This window comes from Oenanthe melanoleuca, chromosome 3 (assembly GCF_029582105.1).
Source record: "Oenanthe melanoleuca isolate GR-GAL-2019-014 chromosome 3, OMel1.0, whole genome shotgun sequence".
NCBI classification, from domain to species: Eukaryota; Metazoa; Chordata; class Aves; order Passeriformes; family Muscicapidae; genus Oenanthe; species Oenanthe melanoleuca.
The window spans coordinates 43,326,967-43,345,390 of record NC_079336.1 but is presented as its reverse complement, the minus strand read 5'-3'; the positions used below and the strand labels follow the sequence as shown (position 1 = coordinate 43,345,390).

Genomic DNA, 18,424 nt, shown 5'->3' with positions numbered 1-18,424 from the left:
ATTCTAGGTCAGCAAAATTTCAGCTCTACCTTATCCTACTATGCAAAACACTTGTTTTGACCAAGTAAGGATAACAGTGGCTAAATAGATACTGGAGGGAAAGTGCATCCTGTGGCTCAACACAAAGCCCTGGCTGCATCTTGAAAACATTTTGGTGTAAAACTTCCAAGCAGAGGACAGATGAAACCGGCAGGCTGTGGATGGTTGAGGAACTAGGACTGCATATGGGTTGCGTTGTGGAAAAGCTGTTTTCCTTTTGGTCTGGAGAAAGTGTGATCTCTTCTGCAGTGGGAAGGGAGAATAAGTTAAACCAACACTAAATGTATCCATTCTCTGTGTTTCAAGTGCGAGTCTTGTCAGAGTGTTACATGACAAATGATGGAAGAAATACAGATTTTCAGGGAATTGGCTTTTTGTGAAGAAGATTTTTAATAGGCAGGTCTTAATAAGCAGCACTAATAAGATAAGGGATGTAACTTGCCCTCTGGGAAACTCCTTCCAATCAGTGTCATGGGTGCAGAAAATTACCAGCCTGGGATTCACAGCCTGAGACAATTCTTGTGCTGTCTGTGAAACTGGTAAAGACTCTTGCTATATTTACCATTTAGATTTGAAAAGTGTGAAGGGGTAGGATTTCTGAGTCCTGGAGGATATTGCACTACAAGTCTACTGTGGAGACTTTGATATTTGGAAGATGTATTGTTAGCTGAATTACTTGTCAGTAGCAGTGTAGGGGGAAGGGCAACATCTTCTCTTTTCTTGCCTTGACTAGGTATGATTTAGAAGTGATGTTCAGATTAGAAGGGTGACTTCTGCTGGTAACATGACATAATGAATGAATCATATCTACCTTTTGACTGTAATAGACAACAACTAGTTCGACTTTGACCTCATAATAAAAGGACTTTTTGTTGGACTTTGCTTGGCCTGAATAAGGAAGTAGTCCACCAAGAACACAATCTTTCTCTAATGGTTTTAAACCGGAGATTTTCGTGTCATTTTTAGGGGGTTGGGGGTGTTTAGAAAAAACAAGAACTGCAAAAAATTATTTGTCACTTCACTGGAATCTGAGTCAGGTAAAGATTTAAAGAGGGAGAATGAAATAATCTTTCTTTGGGCAAAGAAGAAAATATTTAGGTACTCACAGAGCAATGAAGTCCATCAGTACTATGGAGCTATTTTTATCTATTAGGATTAGTCAATTTAACTTCACACATAATCTGAATTTAAAATATTTGCAATTAAAATTATAACAGTACTGTGTCTATTTTCTTCACAGGTTTGCTGGTCCTCTGATACATTTCAGAATGCCGCTGGTAAAAAGGAACATAGACCCCAGGCACTTGTGCCACACAGCTCTGCCCCGAGGTATCAAGAATGAATTGGAATGTGTCACAAATATCTCCTTGGCAAATATAATCAGACAACTGAGTAGCCTAAGTAAGTACATTGTCTTAATAGCTATATTTAGAACAAATGTATTTTACAGTCACAGTGTTTGAAGTGCAAACACTTTTTCAAAGTCTCAGTAGAAAATTGTCACTGTCTGGAATGTAGTGCTTTTGTTTTTAGTGTCTAGCATGGATGTCTGTGAAAGAAAACTAGGACCTTTTTTAGCAACCTGTCTTAAAGCACTTCATCCATATATTTCTGTTACCAGTGGAATATGACAGGAAAAGATGGCTGGTAATTAATGAAGTAAATGTTCACCTTACAGCAATTCTTGAATAGGGAATATGACTTAATGAGAAATATATCACTGGTTGCTTAATTCTCTCAGCTTAAACCCTTGGTCATGCTTTGGTCATTCAGGAAAAAAGAATTGTCTTTTGAAATAGTAAACCCAAAAATATAATTATTATATGGTATTTAAAATAGTTAAGAGATTTTTCTTCCTTCTTTTCCCTCTGTCAACAATTTTACTCTTGATGGTCTTGAGAGGAGTGAATACTTCTCAAGCCCTGAAACTCTGAAGGAGTTTTGCTGACAAGGCTGATCTCTGGCTTGTTTCTTCTTTAAGTTACAGTAACTTAATAAGTTGTCAGATGAACCAGCATGATCACATTTTGATTTTCCAATACTACAAGTGCTTTTCAACCTCTAGGACATTACTAAAACTACCAACACATTAAATATTTAAATGTGCATGTGCATGCATCTACAATGTAAAAAGTCTTTCAGCTCCATCATTTTCTTAGAGTCACAGGTGATATAGCCTAATTTTTTTATTAGATTGATTTAATTATTGGTTTGATGATATGCTGTATGGTGAGTCTGTTGTGGCAGCCTTTCAAAGCTGTTAGAGTGCCATTAGGTGAAAGGCTTAACTGAGGACACTGAATTATGGAATTAAGGCAGGAATGCTTACAGCACATAAATATGAAGGTTATTAATATAGCTGCAACAACAAAGGAAAATAACTATTTGAATACTTTTCAGTGAACCAAGAGCATATTATATCAGGATGCAGTATATGATCACCATCTGTGATTTTGCTTCATTCTGCCAAAAGCCCTTCCCAATCTAGCTGCTCATGTACTATCCTCCCTTTCCAAGTCACTCTTATTAATGTTGTATTATTTTATTTTAGTTTGCTTGTTTTAAAAATTCTTTCTTGATTATAAGCTTTATCTGCGGAAATTTGCTTTTGTAGGTGGCAAGCCAAATATCTATTTGGCATTTTCATTTGGAAGTATTATTTGACCCAAAAAAACCCAACAGTAGCTTCGAACTCAACTTCATGGTCTCAGATTGACCTGTTGAGATCCAGCTGCCTTTGCTATGTTTTCTTGGTGTATAGATCTTACATCTGATGTTGTATGTACTGCTGCTTATGAGGTCAGTTCAATTTCTTCAATTAAGGAAGATAAAAAGGAATTAAGAATATCCATTGAATTTGTTATGTAGTTTGCCTAACATATAGGACAGAGAAACACTTGCAAGGGAACGCAGCCACAACTGTGTATAACTCCTCTTTGTAAAAGCAGTGTGGTTCTTCTCTGAAACATGCATTCATGTGTTTATACCAAGTTTTTAATCTGATACTGTGTGTTTTCAACAAAAAAACCCCAAACTTATTTTCCTGCAATTAAAATAGAACATGTTTTGCAAAATAGAACTTATTTCTCAGCAGTGCTAAGGACTCTTCTTCAGAAATGGGGATCATGTTACAAAGGTTTGGGTACTTGTGAAAGTATTTTGTTCCAGGATTATTTTAGCTTTTCTGCCTGTTTATGCTAGGAGTAATACAAATTAAAAAATATTCAGGATTTCTGGAATAGGAATTTTGTGTCTCACGCTTAAACCCAAATAACCAGTCTTCACTTGGTGTGTCACTGTTAGGGGTGTTCAGTGAGGTCTGCTGACATGCAGATAAATTTTAGTAGTTGCCTATGAGTCACAGCCAGCAGGCATGGTTTTGCAGCAGTCCCCTGGCAACCAGCTTCTCTGCAGTCCTTCCCTTTTTGTTTTCCATGGATAATGTGTATGCTTGAAATGAGATTTTTACTCTGAGGGTGGAAACTGAGACCTCTGGTAGGGTCTTTTAACTAAAGCTGCTTTTGCTTTTTCTGGTAAAGTTATGCAAATGTGAATAAGTGGTGTTTGACCTGATTAGCGATCGGTCATCTCTGCCTCTAAGATTTTTCATTTACTGACCCTCAAATAGAGGATCAGTCTTCTGCCATTATGGTTATGATTCTCATGACCAGGCAGTCTTAACCTTTCTTCTGACATGATCTGGATCTAATTGGATCTGCTTTGCACAGAGTGTTGGACTAGATGACTTCTGGAGGTCTTTTAACCTGAACAGGACTGTGTTTCTATGATCTTGGATACTACATTTAAATAGGATATACAAGCAGAAATAATACCAATGAAATAACAGGAATTCTGCTTTCCTGTGTTTCAGTATAAAATTAAAAGAGCTTTACATCAGTATGTCAGTAACTACCATGTGTCTCCATAAAAATTATCAAACCTTTCATAGCTTATTTTATGTCCTGCTTCTAATTGTTCAGTTTGAGAATTTTTTTGACCTTTAAAAGAAGTCGAGATGAAAGGACAAAATATTTATTTCTGCTTTGAGTGATAGTCCTTGCCTTCATCCCTGGAGCATGAAAACACATCAGTCTGTTTTGATACAACATACAAAATTGGCAGTAAGTAATTTTTTCTCCCCTGTCTATTCCCAGTCTTCTCTTACTTCATAAAAGGATCTGTTTTCTGACAGCTTTTCTTAGCACTGTGGCAGAACAGAAACTCTCTGGACAGCAGCAACAGCTGTCTTAGTTTCCTAGCAATTCTTCCCTGTATTTCTTTCTTTCTGACAGTATCTGCTTTGAGGAAGTGCTTACCTATTGTTTGCAGCAATATTGCACATACATTAGTAGTCCAGTTGTCTATACGTTGGTGTATGTCAAGCCATAACATTCCTGCATACATGAAACACAACTGATAGCATTGTGCAGCTGTGCCATTGTTAGATGGTGGATAAATAGTTCTCTTGTGTAAGTGTAGCCTCCTCATTTTGTTCACAGCTATTGACCAATCTTGTTTTTCCTTTTATTCAGCTGTTCCATGGACACAGAATCTCAGTACCACATAAGAAACCTAACTGATGGGGTTTGTTCTCAGCCCTGGTCTCTGACACCTTCATCTAGGGAGGAGAACATTTCTCTTTTTGAGTATGTGCCTTTAATGAATGTTTGCATTGCAGGGATTCAGACTAGGCCTTTTATTCAGTCATAGCAAGATGTCATTCCCCATTTCTCCTTTTACCTCTGCATAACCAAAGAGAATGCTGCATAATTCTGCTAAGCTGGAGTGCCTTATATGTTAGTGAAAACAGTTTTCACTTAACATTGAACCTTTATAGCCTTTTCCCTCTTTCTATCTTTTCTGTGTAGTATATCTATTTTTACCATGTTCTTCTAATTCTTTCTTTTCCTTGCCCCTTATTTGTTAGTTTTCCAGAGTAAAAGCCTGACTTTGGAGCAGGTTATTTCTCCCTCTTATTTTTTCTTCTCAGACCACTTTTCTTTTCTTTCTTATTTTTTGGTTACTGTGTCTTCTCCAAAAGCGTTCATCTTATGAGAGACACTTTTATCTTGTGAGAAACACCTTTTCAGCTCGGGAAAACCTTCAGTTTGTCATGGCTTAAGGTGTTAACATTCAGTAAGTGGGGAATATTTCTCTAGAAATACTTGGCCTCAAGGTGTTTGGACTGCAAATAATTTTTAGAACCAGGCCTCTTGAGCCTCTCTCTTCACCCTGTGTAGACCAGCACATGGTAAGGTTCCTGCATGCTGCATGATTGGAAGTAAGTCTCTGCAGATTTGCAGCTGGAGCTTCAGTCAGTATTCCAGAAACAGCAGAACCCCTGTATTGCATCTTGCCCTGCTCATCCTCCTTATCAGTGTGTTCAGGAGGACATTCATTGTGAATTTTCTTCATTAGTCATTCCTCTTAATTCATTATTACTACAATTGCAGGGAACACAAGAGAGAGTACTTTTGTGCACAAGAGGTAAGAAAACTGGTGGACTTGAAAACTAAAGCCTAACTGAGCTTGAGAGAACTGCATCCTCTCAAAATCTTCCATATGATTTCTTGATGTTGTCTCTGCAACAGTGGCAATGTGAGCTGTTTTCTGTCCATCCCAAATGGTAATGAGAGGGATGAGCAAGGGGTCAGTAAAGTTTCATCAAAAGCAACTATGTGTTAGCAGAAAAAAGTCCCATCTGTCATTGATTCCTTACCTACATAAATCAGTGAATTCAGGTTATGTTAGAAATGGAAGGAAGAGCAAGACATCCCTGTGAAATGATCATTTGCACTGCTACTTTCCACATAAGTTCAGCTCACAGCAGTCTCTTTCACAGATTTCTGAATACATGATAGTAATCTCAGCTAGTTTATTTGATGATGTCCTCAGTGGTGGTAACAAATGACGTCTCCGACTTCCATGCCTGAAGATTTTTGAAGATTGATTTTTTTCTTTTTGGATGTCAACAAGAAGCATCAGACCTGCTCTCAATAAGGCCTTTAACAAAGTTTATTTGATACTTTTGATGCCCTGGTCAGGTTGTCTGATAAACATCTGGTTCAATTTCCTGGCTAAAGGAATCAAGTTGTCTCTTCAGTACTCTGATACTCCTACTGTAATCCTTGTGGACTGCCCTCACACTTTCATAATGAAAGTTCCTAATTAGCATCAGTGCTATGTGTTTAGTTTGTACTTTTTCAGAGCTTGCTCAGCCATAACCAATGAAGTTCCCAAGGATCTACCAAGGTCCTTATCTCTGAGTCTCCTAACTCTTAGTCTGTTTCCTAATCACTGAGCTGAGAGATTGAAGTGATTCTGATGAGAAATAAGCCCAGACTTTCAAACTCAGATACGTCTCTTTTTTTTTTTTGTAAAAAGTAAATTATGTAGTGAAAATCTGAAGCTGAATGAACAGGCTATGGATATGTTGAATTATATGTCAGAAATAACGGAGGAGAAAAAATATACTAATAGACTTAGCATATCTTTCCTGTCTTGCTTTATAAAGGAACCTTGGTTATATATTTTGACTGGCTTATGTGGTAACTAATTATCCTGAGAGAATAGTTTCTAATAAATACGCTGTATTGTGTAGAAAGGAACCATTCAGTAGTGAATGTTGTAATTTTGCATAGTATTAAGTATATTGGAAAGGGAGTGGGCAGTGGGACATGACAGGTTTTATAGCTGCTCTTCTTCTGTACCTTTATTTTTTAGAAATGATAGTGGACAAAAATATTGTATAGTGTGTGAACAGGAATTAAATAATAGAAATCAAGGAATGATAGTGTATAGGTGGGTAACAGACTAAATTCTAAGCTTATTCTTTGAGATGTTTGACCAATTTATGCAATTTTTTAAATTGTCAAACTCCTATTTTTAAACTAATATTATTTTGAGGTTTGTGGAATTCAATATATCAACATATTTACTATTTTAATATCTAATAGTAGTAACATTAATTTTGGTGACATAGCTCTTCATTATACTTTGTACTTAATAATGTCACCAAATATTTAATATATTATGTATTTTTATAATTTAGTTCAATTATAATTGTGTTAGATTAGATTTTAGGTTTTTAAATGTTAAAATATGCAGACACACACACAGCTGAGCCCCAGAAGTCTGACAGATCACTTAAGGCTAAGTTAATTAAGATCAATACTTCTGGCAAGATTGAACAATTGTCATTTTGAATGTCCTGCTTGCTGCATCTTGCACTTGCCTGCGTTTTACCAGTCATCCTCTTGAATTTCAGAAAATGATGCTGGGTTATAGCACTGAGCACTGTGCATGGTCAATGTGTCCATCCAGGTAGCTCCACCAGATTCAGACCACATTTCACAAAGGCTACCAATGCCATAACTGATCTGCAGGTGCTTCTTCAGGCTGGGATGCAGTTGAATGGTTTGAAATTCCTTTTCTTTAACAGTGCAGAAGGATAGTGAAGAAGTGACTTCTTCCACTAGTCCTGGTTCAGGACTCATGTCCCACTCATTGTCTGAGAGCCTGTAACTAAATCTGTCGGTAACTGATCTAGTGTTGCAAAATGATTAATTTAAATGGCCTTTCCTATCGAGAATGCCAGAGTTCAGGTGGATTTAAGGACTGGAGTTTTGAGAGGAGTCCTAGTGGTTCCAAGAATTTGAACAACACAATAATAAAGTCTTTGAAGACATCTCTTTGTCATCCTTTTTTAATTAGCCAGAAATACTGTCCAGAACCTGATGTGGAGGTTGCAGTTGACTTCATCTGATACGTACCCAGTCCCCCAGAACAAGACAAAAACCCCCATTTCTTTTACCATAGTATGTCTTCATTTTAGGGTGTTGGATAATTAGCAATTATTCATTTGTGGATAGAAGCCAGGGAGGCTGGACAAATGCCTAAGAAATTATGGGGGGAAATTAGAAAATAAATTAGAAGGAACATTTGGTGAAAGCAAAGCACTGTAAAACTGATCAGTATATTTTTGACATTTTATAAACCACTGTACCCTTAATGCTATGATAATGAATGAAAATGGAGTGGATGATACAGGTTTTGGTGATTTTAATTTTTATAAGAATGAGGAAGGCAGTAAGCAGTATAATTTTTAACTCTATTTTCAGTTAGTAGCTACTAGCTACTGTTCTGTTTTCAGCTCAGGTTTGTTTCAAAAGTCAGAAAAATAATTGGTCAAAAAGCTATCCAAGTATATGCATGTTACAGAGGGGAGGAAGGACAGAATTTTGTTTCCAAGACATTTTATTTGTCACAAAAAAGGACACTGACTGACACCAAAGAGAGCTGCATTCCTCTATCCCTTTCTTACTGAGGGTATAATTCTTACTGAAGGTGATCAGAGCCCTTTGATACATGAGGAAAAGTTATCAAAGTAATAATAAGGTGAATAATAAATTCCTTAATTAAAACTAATAATAACATATCCTCTTATTTAAATTTTTAAGTGCTCTGTTAATAAAAATAAATGCCAAGCAGGTTTTGCAAATATAGTAAAATAAGCTTTTCACAGACACTGAATAAATTTAATTACAGAAATCTATATTGTCATTTAATTTAGTAGGCAAACAAGACCACTGATCTTTCTGATCTGATATTATGTATCCAACTGTGAGCAGGATCCTAAGGCGTTAATATTTTAATTGTCAGAGTGAACTGTAATTCTCTTTGTTGTACTGTGTGAAACAAGAGTAGAGTTTTTCAGCAGGCCCATAATATTGTTAATTTTCTGAAGTGCTAATGATACTTTGGAATATTCATTGTGTAATGGAATTAATTTTGCATTCTTACTCTTCTGACATATTACCTATAAATTATATGGAATGAGATCAGCTTTGGTTACTAATGTGCTTTTTTCTCATGCTTTTTTTTACTTGTTTGAGTTTGTGGCACTTTGTTCAGTATTATCACCTGTAATAATGTCCTTTGTAATCCATTCAAAACTGAAGATAGATTCCTATAGAATACACAGAGATGGCAACACAAATACCAGATTATGTGTGCTATATACGTATTTATGCATTCACATATAGTATTCTTTGGAATGGCAGTTGTTTTCACAAAAAGCAAACATTTTGCTTTGCTAGAGGAAGCATTTGGTTAAATATAGCTCTGGCTAAATAAAGAGACCACCAACACACAGGTAGGTGGAAACATCATGGTTGGCATACCACTGCAAACACGGCAGGTTGTTTTTAATGTGTTTCCCATTCGAGGATTAGTGTTCATAAGCATAGGCAAATTATTCCTTGCAGTATGTTTGTGGCTGTATGCAATGTAATGAAAAGATTTCCAAGACAGATTATTTGCAATTGGAGCTCATTAATGAGGCAGATGAATTTTAAGCCTGATTAAATGATACAGATAAAAGTTTAGCCCCAAAATACACCTATAAAAGGGAAGTTAGTGAATTTTAAAGCCTTGCCCCTAAATTAATTTTTGATTCAATACATGAAGTTTTATATTTGAATTCCATTTTAGTTTTTAGGTTTCTGAATGTTATATGAGTTATCTAATTAAAATTAATATTTCTGAACATATTATCTGAAATGCATTAGATTTTTAGTATCTGCATATTAAAACTTCAACAATCTTGTTCTTAGTGGATCACATTTTTAAGTAATTTCACTTGCTTCAGGTACAGGTTAAAGGGCATAAACTTTTCTGAGTTTCAAGACATATATTAGAAATCATTATGTTAGGTGAGTTTCCGGCTGAGAAGACTTTTACTTACTTTCTATCTATATTTTTTGTGTGCTTGTGCCACAAGACACAGGTTCTCAGAATGGGCGTGCCTTTTACCTCCTTCTCACTGTGGCTATTGCCAGTTGCTCCAAGAACGAGAACAAATAGGATATTCCTACTAATCTCCCTGCTTCCAGCACTTTTCAGCCTGGAAGCCTCTCTAACCAGCAGAAGTTTGTCTGTATTTCCTAATGCTCAGTGTGTTTCTTTTTTGTGACTTTGTATCACTGGCAAACTTTAATCTCGTTTTTTTTTCCAAGTAATTTACACATATCTTAAATATCATGGATCCCAGCATAGAAACTTAGTAAAATTCACCTTTCTCAACTGTGAAGACTGGTGATTTACTACTATGCCCTGTTTTCTACCTTTCAAGGAATTGTTTTGTATGCTCCATCTGTTAGGATTTTCCCAAACCATTTGATTAAGGACTTTCTGAACTGTCTTGGAAATCTCAGTAGATCATAGCTCTTTATCCATGTGCTTCTAAAGCATTCAGAGATTTCCCTTTACAAAAGCTGTGCTGCCTTTTCTGTCATGAATCATTCTGATGTCTGCTAATTCAATTCTTCATAATGATCCATACTAATTTGTATGGATGTCAGGCTTATGGGTCTGTAGCTCTCAAGCTCTCAAGATGTTCCATGAAAAAAATTTGAACCTTATTGAGTGTTTCAGTGTGTATAAGGAAATTTACAATTGTTCCTAATATTTACTGATCATTTTGTTCATTTAGTTTTGTAATTTTTATATAGTCCCTTCAGTTTCTTTGAGCCTCCTACAATGAGTTCTGTCATTACTGTCTCTCCAGTTCCCTTCAGTGGATACCAGTGGGAAGTGTTAAATTAGCTTGTCCACAGGTGTCTTGTCTTCTCTGTATTCCTTTATAATTTCATTGCCAGTCAGCTCTGCAGACTCCTTGGCAGGCTTTCTAATTCCTCATGTGTTTCAAGGGATATTTATGGTTAGTTTGCTGGTTGTTCCTCTTCTATTTTCTCCTTCTGTACATTTCTTCTAATATCCTCTTTTATATTCCATTGTTTATAGTCATGTTGGTTTTCTGTTGCTGTTACCTAAGTCTTAATAAATGGTATATGCTGGCCTTGTGCTTACTACACAGCATCTTTAAGTAGTTTCCACAGTACCTGTAGGGATTTAATTTTTGTTCTTTTGATGTGTTTATATAAAAATGTCCTCATTTTTATGTATACTTCCAGATGTATTGCTCACCAAAGGCAGAATTTCCACAGCTATCCTTTCCTTTTATTCCTGTCAGAACTTGAGTGCAAAGCAGGTAGCTAGAAATTTGTGAGATTTATACTTCCAAAACCAACATAAGTGCACAAACAGTTCATGAATTACGTATGCAGAGTATCAGAGATGGTTTTGAAAGCTATCACATTGTATTTCAAAAGTGTGGCTACACTTTCTGCTGTGTAATCTGGTGGGGTTTTTCCAGTGACATTGGCAGACTACTCAAATGGAGTCTTGAGAGCATTAGAAGCAGTATGTGAAGTATTCTGTAGAAGAGAAACTCATTACTGATCCTTTTCTCATAATATTTGTATCTCCTGCTCTTTTGTGCTGAAAGTATGATGTCCATTGATGTGAACAAAGGAGGTTTTTTGGTTGTTTGGGATTTTTTAACTTCAGTGTAAATGGGTCAGTTACTAGAATTTTGATCCTTCAAAGTAGGATTTATTAGTTTAGTGTGTATTTTTGAATAGGCCTGTTCCAATTTACCTAGATGTGAGTATCTGATCTTCCTTTTTTTGTGAAGTTCTCTGTACAGTGAGAGTGGAAGCTGTGCTTCATTTTGAGAACAGTGTTGAGGTAAATTAAAATTTATAAATTTGAAATTTATAGGTAAATGCTCAGACAAAAGCAGCTTCAGATGCTGGAAGTTGTCCTTTTAGAAATATCCAAGAAACTGTGAAGTCTAGTTCAATGCATATCAGCATAGTTAAATAATTTTATAGCAGCTGAATATCTGTCCTGTAATGTATTAAATAATTTCATTTTTTATAAATAAGTTGTATTTTAAGTATTTAACTTCTATTTGCTTTTCTAAAGGACTCTGTATGGGCTCAATAAATACAGGTTGTTACAAGTGATGCTCATGCATGTTAGAACTACTTAATTAAAACAGTAAGAAATCATTTGCCTGTCTTGTGGTATGCTTGAATTTTATTTTTTTTCCCATGTTTCAGGTAAATATGCTGAAGATATATTTGGTGAACTTTTCAATGAAGCACACAGTTTCTCTTTTAGAGTCAACTCGTTACAAGAACGTGTAGATCGCTTATCTGTCAGTGTTACACAACTCGATCCAAAGGAAGAGGAATGTAAGTTACCTCCTGCAAGGAGGATTTCTTATTTCTTCACTCATTTTTTCACTTTGTCAGACAGCACTGATAGGTGAAATGGAAATAATAGTTTAATAGTTTAAATCATATTTATAAGAACAGAAAGGAAAGCATCATGAGAAAGGTCCATTTCTGTTTTTGCTACAGGTTTCTTTTATGGCCTTGACCAGCTTTCTGAGCTCAGTGTTTTCATGGTTTCTGAATGATACCAAGGAATTTACATAAAAATGGCTACAGGAGTATCTGTCACTTCAGTAGTGTATTGTGTTTGGAATATTAATAATATTATGTAATATTATGTGAATTCTTGGAGATACGTCTATACACTTTTTTAAACCTTTCTACTAATTTTCATGGAGTATAAGCACTTGTCCAATTAGGATTTTTGCATTTAACTAGTACCATCTTACTTTCTGTATGACATTATAGTTGTATAGCTTCATTTACTGCTGCTGTATAACCTCTTGGATTCTTTCTAAATAACTTTCAGTATTGTAAATGTTAGCACTGAGGAAACAAGTACTCTCAAAAGTCATCAGCTCATGCCTATAAGATAGAATTTGTATGGAATTTTAAAGGATTCCTAGGCTTTGTTTGACCACCTAATGCATGAATACCAGAAGCTCTTTTGCCTTCATCGATAGCTGTTGGTTGCAGGTGGAACTGTGAAAAATCTTGTTACACAAAGAATTTAGGGTGTTCTAAACCACATGGTTAAGACCTAGAAAGTAGAAGAACATCCCATCAAGAAAAATAACTTCAGATTGCTTGTGGGATCCAATTTTAAACTATAGAAAGCTGTTTCAGTTCTGAATGCCTAGATACAATAATTGTGTATTATTACATTGTGTGATTACAATTGTGTATACAGAACAAATGAAGTGTCAAACCAGGAGAGTGGTCTTCAGGTTATCTTTGCTTATAGATGTCAAAATTTCACCAGTAGCAAAATTAGGCAAAGGGAAGTTTGATTCTGTATTTTGCATGACATTAATTTTAGAACAGCTTTTGAAAGACAGCTGCTCATAGCTAGTAGCAGATTTTCCACAGAATCATGACTTGCCTAGGGGAATTTTTGCATTAATGGGATTTTCCAAGTCTCTTGATAACTGAGCATAAATCACCTCCATGCATCTCTTTTTCCAGTTGTTGTGGTTTAACCTGGCAGACAGTTAAACATGACACATCCACTTGCTCATCCCTGCTCTACAGTGGGAGGAGAGAAATCCATGAGGGGGGAGGGGGGCAATAAAGTAAAATTTGTCATTTGAGACAAAGACATTTTAATAGGACAGAAAAGGAAGGGAAAACACCAATAATAATATTAGAATATACAGAACCAGTGATGCACAATGTGATTGCTCACCACCTGCTGACTGATGCCCAGCCAGTTCCTGAGCAGCAGCCCAGCCCCCAGACACCTTTCCCCCTGAGTTTATATGCTGAGCATGACACCATATGGTATGGAAGGTCTCTTTGGCCAGTTTGGGTCAGCTGTTATGGCTGGGTCTCTTCCCAGCTCCTTGTGCCCCCCATCCGGCTGGCTGGTAGGGTGGAGTTAGAAGCTGAAGAGTCCTTGACCACTGCTCAGCAACAACTAAAACATCAGTGTGTTATCAGCATTATTCTCATCCTAAATCCCAAACACAGCACAATACCAGATACTAAGGAAAAATGAAGTCTCCTCCTGCCCAAACCACGGCATTTTTGCTATGATTGGATAATGATAAAAAAAGTCCGTACGATGTATGATAATAATTTGTCAGCAGCTGTAAACTTGTAACACTCTGGAGTGTTAATGGCATTTCTGCATTTACTCTTGACAGCCTAGTTTTGGTTTAAATCAGAGGGGGAGATATGTTGATATATATCTAATGAATATATCTAATATGTTAATCATTTACATTTCCATAGAATGGAGAGACCATATTAAGCCATTGAGTTAAAGCATCCAGGGATGTTACACAATAGCAAGATGGAAAATTGTACTATCCTATGTAAAAGGCCTTTGGAAAGTTTGGCTCTAGGTTTCAGGACCAAAAATCTGTAACTGTTTGATGTTGGAGAATTGCTAAAAGTAGTTTTAAGAAGTGTGTAGTCCCCAATGCACCATACCAACACATTTTCACAGAGCTATGCATGCTGTAGTGTTTGCTAAACTGTACAGCTGAATAAAGGAGGTACAGACACTGCAGTTGAGGAAACAGGGCTGGGAATAGATCTGTCTACACAGTGAAGTCCAGGATGGCTCGGGGTGACTTGAACGTGATCCCCTGGATTTGTCTCACACCATAGAGTGGTAGTGACTTCAGAGGAGCACATGCAGTCCTCAGTGGCAGGAGCTATTAAAGTACTGTTTTTATTAACTTAAGAATATCCAGCCCCTGAGCTGTACCCAGTGCTCCTTATTCACAAGCATCTGCCTGGAATGAGTCACCAGATGAGGACAAAGGAGGTGAGGAGACATTTGATATTTTACTTCCTTAAAAGTTAGGGATCAGGAAACATCTTTCCTTCAATATGTTCTTTTGAGCTTGATTTTAGAAATCCATCACAAATAGTTTATGTTTAGTCCTAATGTGGACTAGAATAGCTGAAGGATGTTAATGCATGAAGGGGAGGGAAGAGGGGGGAATATTTAAATTTACCTTTTTTAACTCTCTATGCAAGAATTAAGCAACTTTCAGTACTTCTGTTCAGCTAACAGCATGAGTAAAATGGGATATACTTGTGAAATGAGTCTCATCTGCTCTTTGCCAGGAGGCAGTAATAGAAGATTTAATGGGTTCCTTTGGGCCCATGCTATTACACAAGAGAAAGAAATTAAGATTCATTTAAAGCTAAGTAGCATGAACAAAATCAGCCCCAGTCAGATCCACTAAACGAGATGCAGATACTTGACAAGATGTTTGTAGTAGAGTCAGAGTGATAAAAAGCTCTGAATTTGTTTGAACAATCTCTGTGTTTTCTCATTTTGAATTGTTACAGTGTCTCTGTGAAAGAATAAAGCCAAGGTGAAGATTATATCTTTAGGAGCCTAACTCCTCATGCACAATTTTCTGTCATAGAAGAGTTGCTGTGAACTTGGTTTGGTTTGAATTATTACACTGTTTTCAACTTCTTGATTTCTCAGTATTATTAATTTCTTATTTTAATAGATTTTTTAAAATACGTTGTTCTTTTCGTACACATGTGGGTTTTTCCTCTCAGAAGATACCAGACTTGTATGCAGACAAAAAGAAATTCTCTGCTTTCTGTCAGTAAACTCCACTTTATTTTAATTGTATGGGAAACAAGCCCATATGTGTCCAAGAGTAATATTTGGGATCCTTTTAGGACTGAGAAAACACATTCTTGCTATAAAGCTGAGCTAAGGTCGACAACTTCACTAGCTCTGCAATATAAGGTGTCCTCATAGGTCAGAGAAAAAATCCTGAGTATAGTTTCATTGCAACCATTTTTCATTTCATTATTTACTTTATAAGTAACATTACTAACTCTGTCCATGTATGTGAAAATTTTATAAGTAAAAGAATATTTTTCTTAATTGATCAAATTTTTGTTAATTTAATTGTGCTTTTTAAGTGTGAAGTACTGCTAAAAGTGAATAATGTCATAGCTGTAAAAATCTGACAGTTTTGAAAAGAATATTAATTTTAACATTTATGTAGTTCTTTTTTGAAATGCTGATATGTGGTACTGCGCTGATGTATAGTGTCACAAGGTATTGGAAAATAATTTTGTGTCACTCAGAAATAAATAATATCAAGGCAGAAGGAAAATTTATAAACTTGGAGTATATCAGACTATTTTGGTATTAATTTAATGGCTCTTTCAATGTGAGCTGCCTAATTCTATTTAAACCTCAAACCAGAGAGTATTTTAATCTCAAAGGCAGTGTATCGAATTCTTGATTTCTATAGTGTATTTGTTACAACTGTGACAAGCAGCTTAAATAAACCCAATGGCAGAAGTGCTGTGGGTGAGCAGGCTGGCACACTTCAGAAAGGGAATCAAACAGTGCTGTGAATTGCTTCAGTAGGCTTCTGCCTTTGAATACATGTGTTCATTGTTTTTCTAAACATTCTATAAATATTGCCCCATCATAAAACAATAGTGGTTCAGCAGTTTGGCTGGACTAATGCCAAAAACAGATTTGATGTTTTGCTATGCGCAAAAAAAGGTGGCACTTGGTGGGGACAAACCTAAAAAGCTTGACAGATAGTTGTGGTCTCTGTACTGCTGGAAATGGGAGACTTGGTCAACTTTAAAGTCTGATACTCAGCCCATTGTGAGACTTAGAAGGAGAGGGTAGTAAATCCCAATTTAACAGGCAGCTCACTGTCTTTACACTCAAGATTTTGCTGAGTATAAGAGTATAAGTGTAATCAAAATTAAGAACAGGGAGCACGTGAAAATTGGGTCATTATCTCCACATGTACTATATTAAATGGAGAGTAACACTATTGTCAATTCATTTGTTAGAAATTTTACCCTCAAAGGCAAATAAAGACTGTTAAATTATATAGCATGTCAATTTTTCTTGCACACCTCTACTTAGAAAAAGTTGGATTTGAGTGTGTCTCCCTCTCAAGATTCTGAGCAGGTGGGCTGCACTTCAACTGCTCTCCATGTTCCTTTTTCAATTTTCTTAGACCCTTGATTAAATTTGTGGGTTATGTACTAAGTAAATCAGTTTTAAATTAGTGTGTCCAAGGCTTAATGGTTCCATGGTAAGACCATGATACTGCATATTTTGCGTATAAAAAGAGGGATGTGGACAAAATACCATTTGCTAAAAAATGTGGTGGTTTTGTTGAGACTCACCAGCAGATTCAGTGCTTGATGCCCGAGGGTAATTCACATATTAATGGGGCTTGCTTGTTCTACATGCAGCTTCTGAGTCCTCATAAAATGATTGCTCTAACATTTACATCTTATTTTTGTTACCTCTAGTAGTTAAGCAACATATATTGTCTATTCAAAGAGTTCTTGAGCTGTTTTGGAATTTTTTAGAACAGTATTTCAGAAAATTTCCGTTTCTTGTTTAGGGGACAAACCCAAGAATCACATTTGATCTACAGAAATAATCTCTCTCCTTAGCAACTATCAAACTCACAGAGTATTCTGATGACAGAGAAACCTAATATGTATGCATTCTGATCATGGTTTAAATGGATAATCATTAAAAGTATAAAAATAAATAAGGTAGAAATCAGACTTTGAGATTGCAGAGTTTTTTGGAACTGAATCATATAAATCTTTACCTTAATGGAATTTTCAACAGCACCACTCCCTACCAATTAATTACCCTTAATGGGCAATTTGCAACTAATTTATTTGTTTGAGAGTGTCATTCTTTCCTCTTTGCACTTTTCAAATTGCTGGGTAAGATTTGGACAGAGAAAGGATATTGTGGGCAACTGAGTCCTTTCATTTGTATGAAATTTCCCCTAGTAATTTAGTTCTGCAGGGAGTCACAGCAGTGATATTCAAGAGTTTACAGTCTTGAAAGTTGTCAGGATGAAATTCTGCATAAAGTATTAAGAGAGCAAGTTTTTAAGAGGAATATATATGATTTATTTATTTACTGTCTTTAGGAGAATGGTATATTTTTGCCTAGAACCTAATCATAAATTGTGTAGTTGAGTGAGTGTAAAAGAATGAAAATAAATCCAGTAACTTTTTTTTTTCTTCTGGTGAAGTAAAATGTAGTATTTAATATATTTGAAAAGTTAAAAGTACCTACCTTCTATCAGTGCACTGGTGTGCTCTATACCTGACTTTTACTACAAATTGAGGATTGTAGTTTAATGAGATGCTTGCCAAGAGATAAAACATTATTTAGTATATACATTACAGATGTGCTTTTATTTAATTTTTGCTTCACCCCAAAAGAAACACAGTTATTGTATCTAATCAGAGTGCAATTTAAATACCCTTTCCCCCCTCCCTCCAGTTTGTTGTTGATTAAAAGTAAAAATGGACTGGCATCTCTTTTTCAAAACCAAGTGCACAAAAGATTGACAGTTTAGCTTTCTGACAGACAGTTTTTGCTTATGAGGAAAATACTGTTGTGCACAGAGAGTTAGATTGGTAGATATAATATGTCTTTTCATACAATCCAAACAACAGACACAGTAAAGACAAACAGGCATTTGTTTGGATTGTTGAATGAACCTTCAGATTAAATTGTGAATATCTCAACATTTAAGGAAGTTATTTAAGACCCCATTTTTTTGTTAATTGCAGTGAACACACAA

The 18,424-nt window shown here is 35.9% G+C and overlaps 1 protein-coding gene across 2 annotated transcripts in view; it reads left to right on the top strand.

Moving 5' to 3' along the window:
* WASF1 (WASP family member 1) overlaps window positions 1–18,424 on the top strand; it is an 86,811-nt gene that overhangs the window by 57,104 nt on the left and 11,283 nt on the right. The window contains exons 2-3 of one of the 2 annotated variants that reach the window (XM_056487484.1): window positions 1,280–1,440; window positions 12,006–12,140. In XM_056487484.1, the coding sequence (XP_056343459.1) occupies window positions 1,308–1,440; window positions 12,006–12,140 (268 nt within the window). In that variant the 5' untranslated portion in view covers window positions 1,280–1,307. Of the gene's footprint in view, window positions 1–1,279; window positions 1,441–12,005; window positions 12,141–18,424 lie in introns of those variants that run through there. The other variant, XM_056487483.1, reaches the window with a different exon arrangement.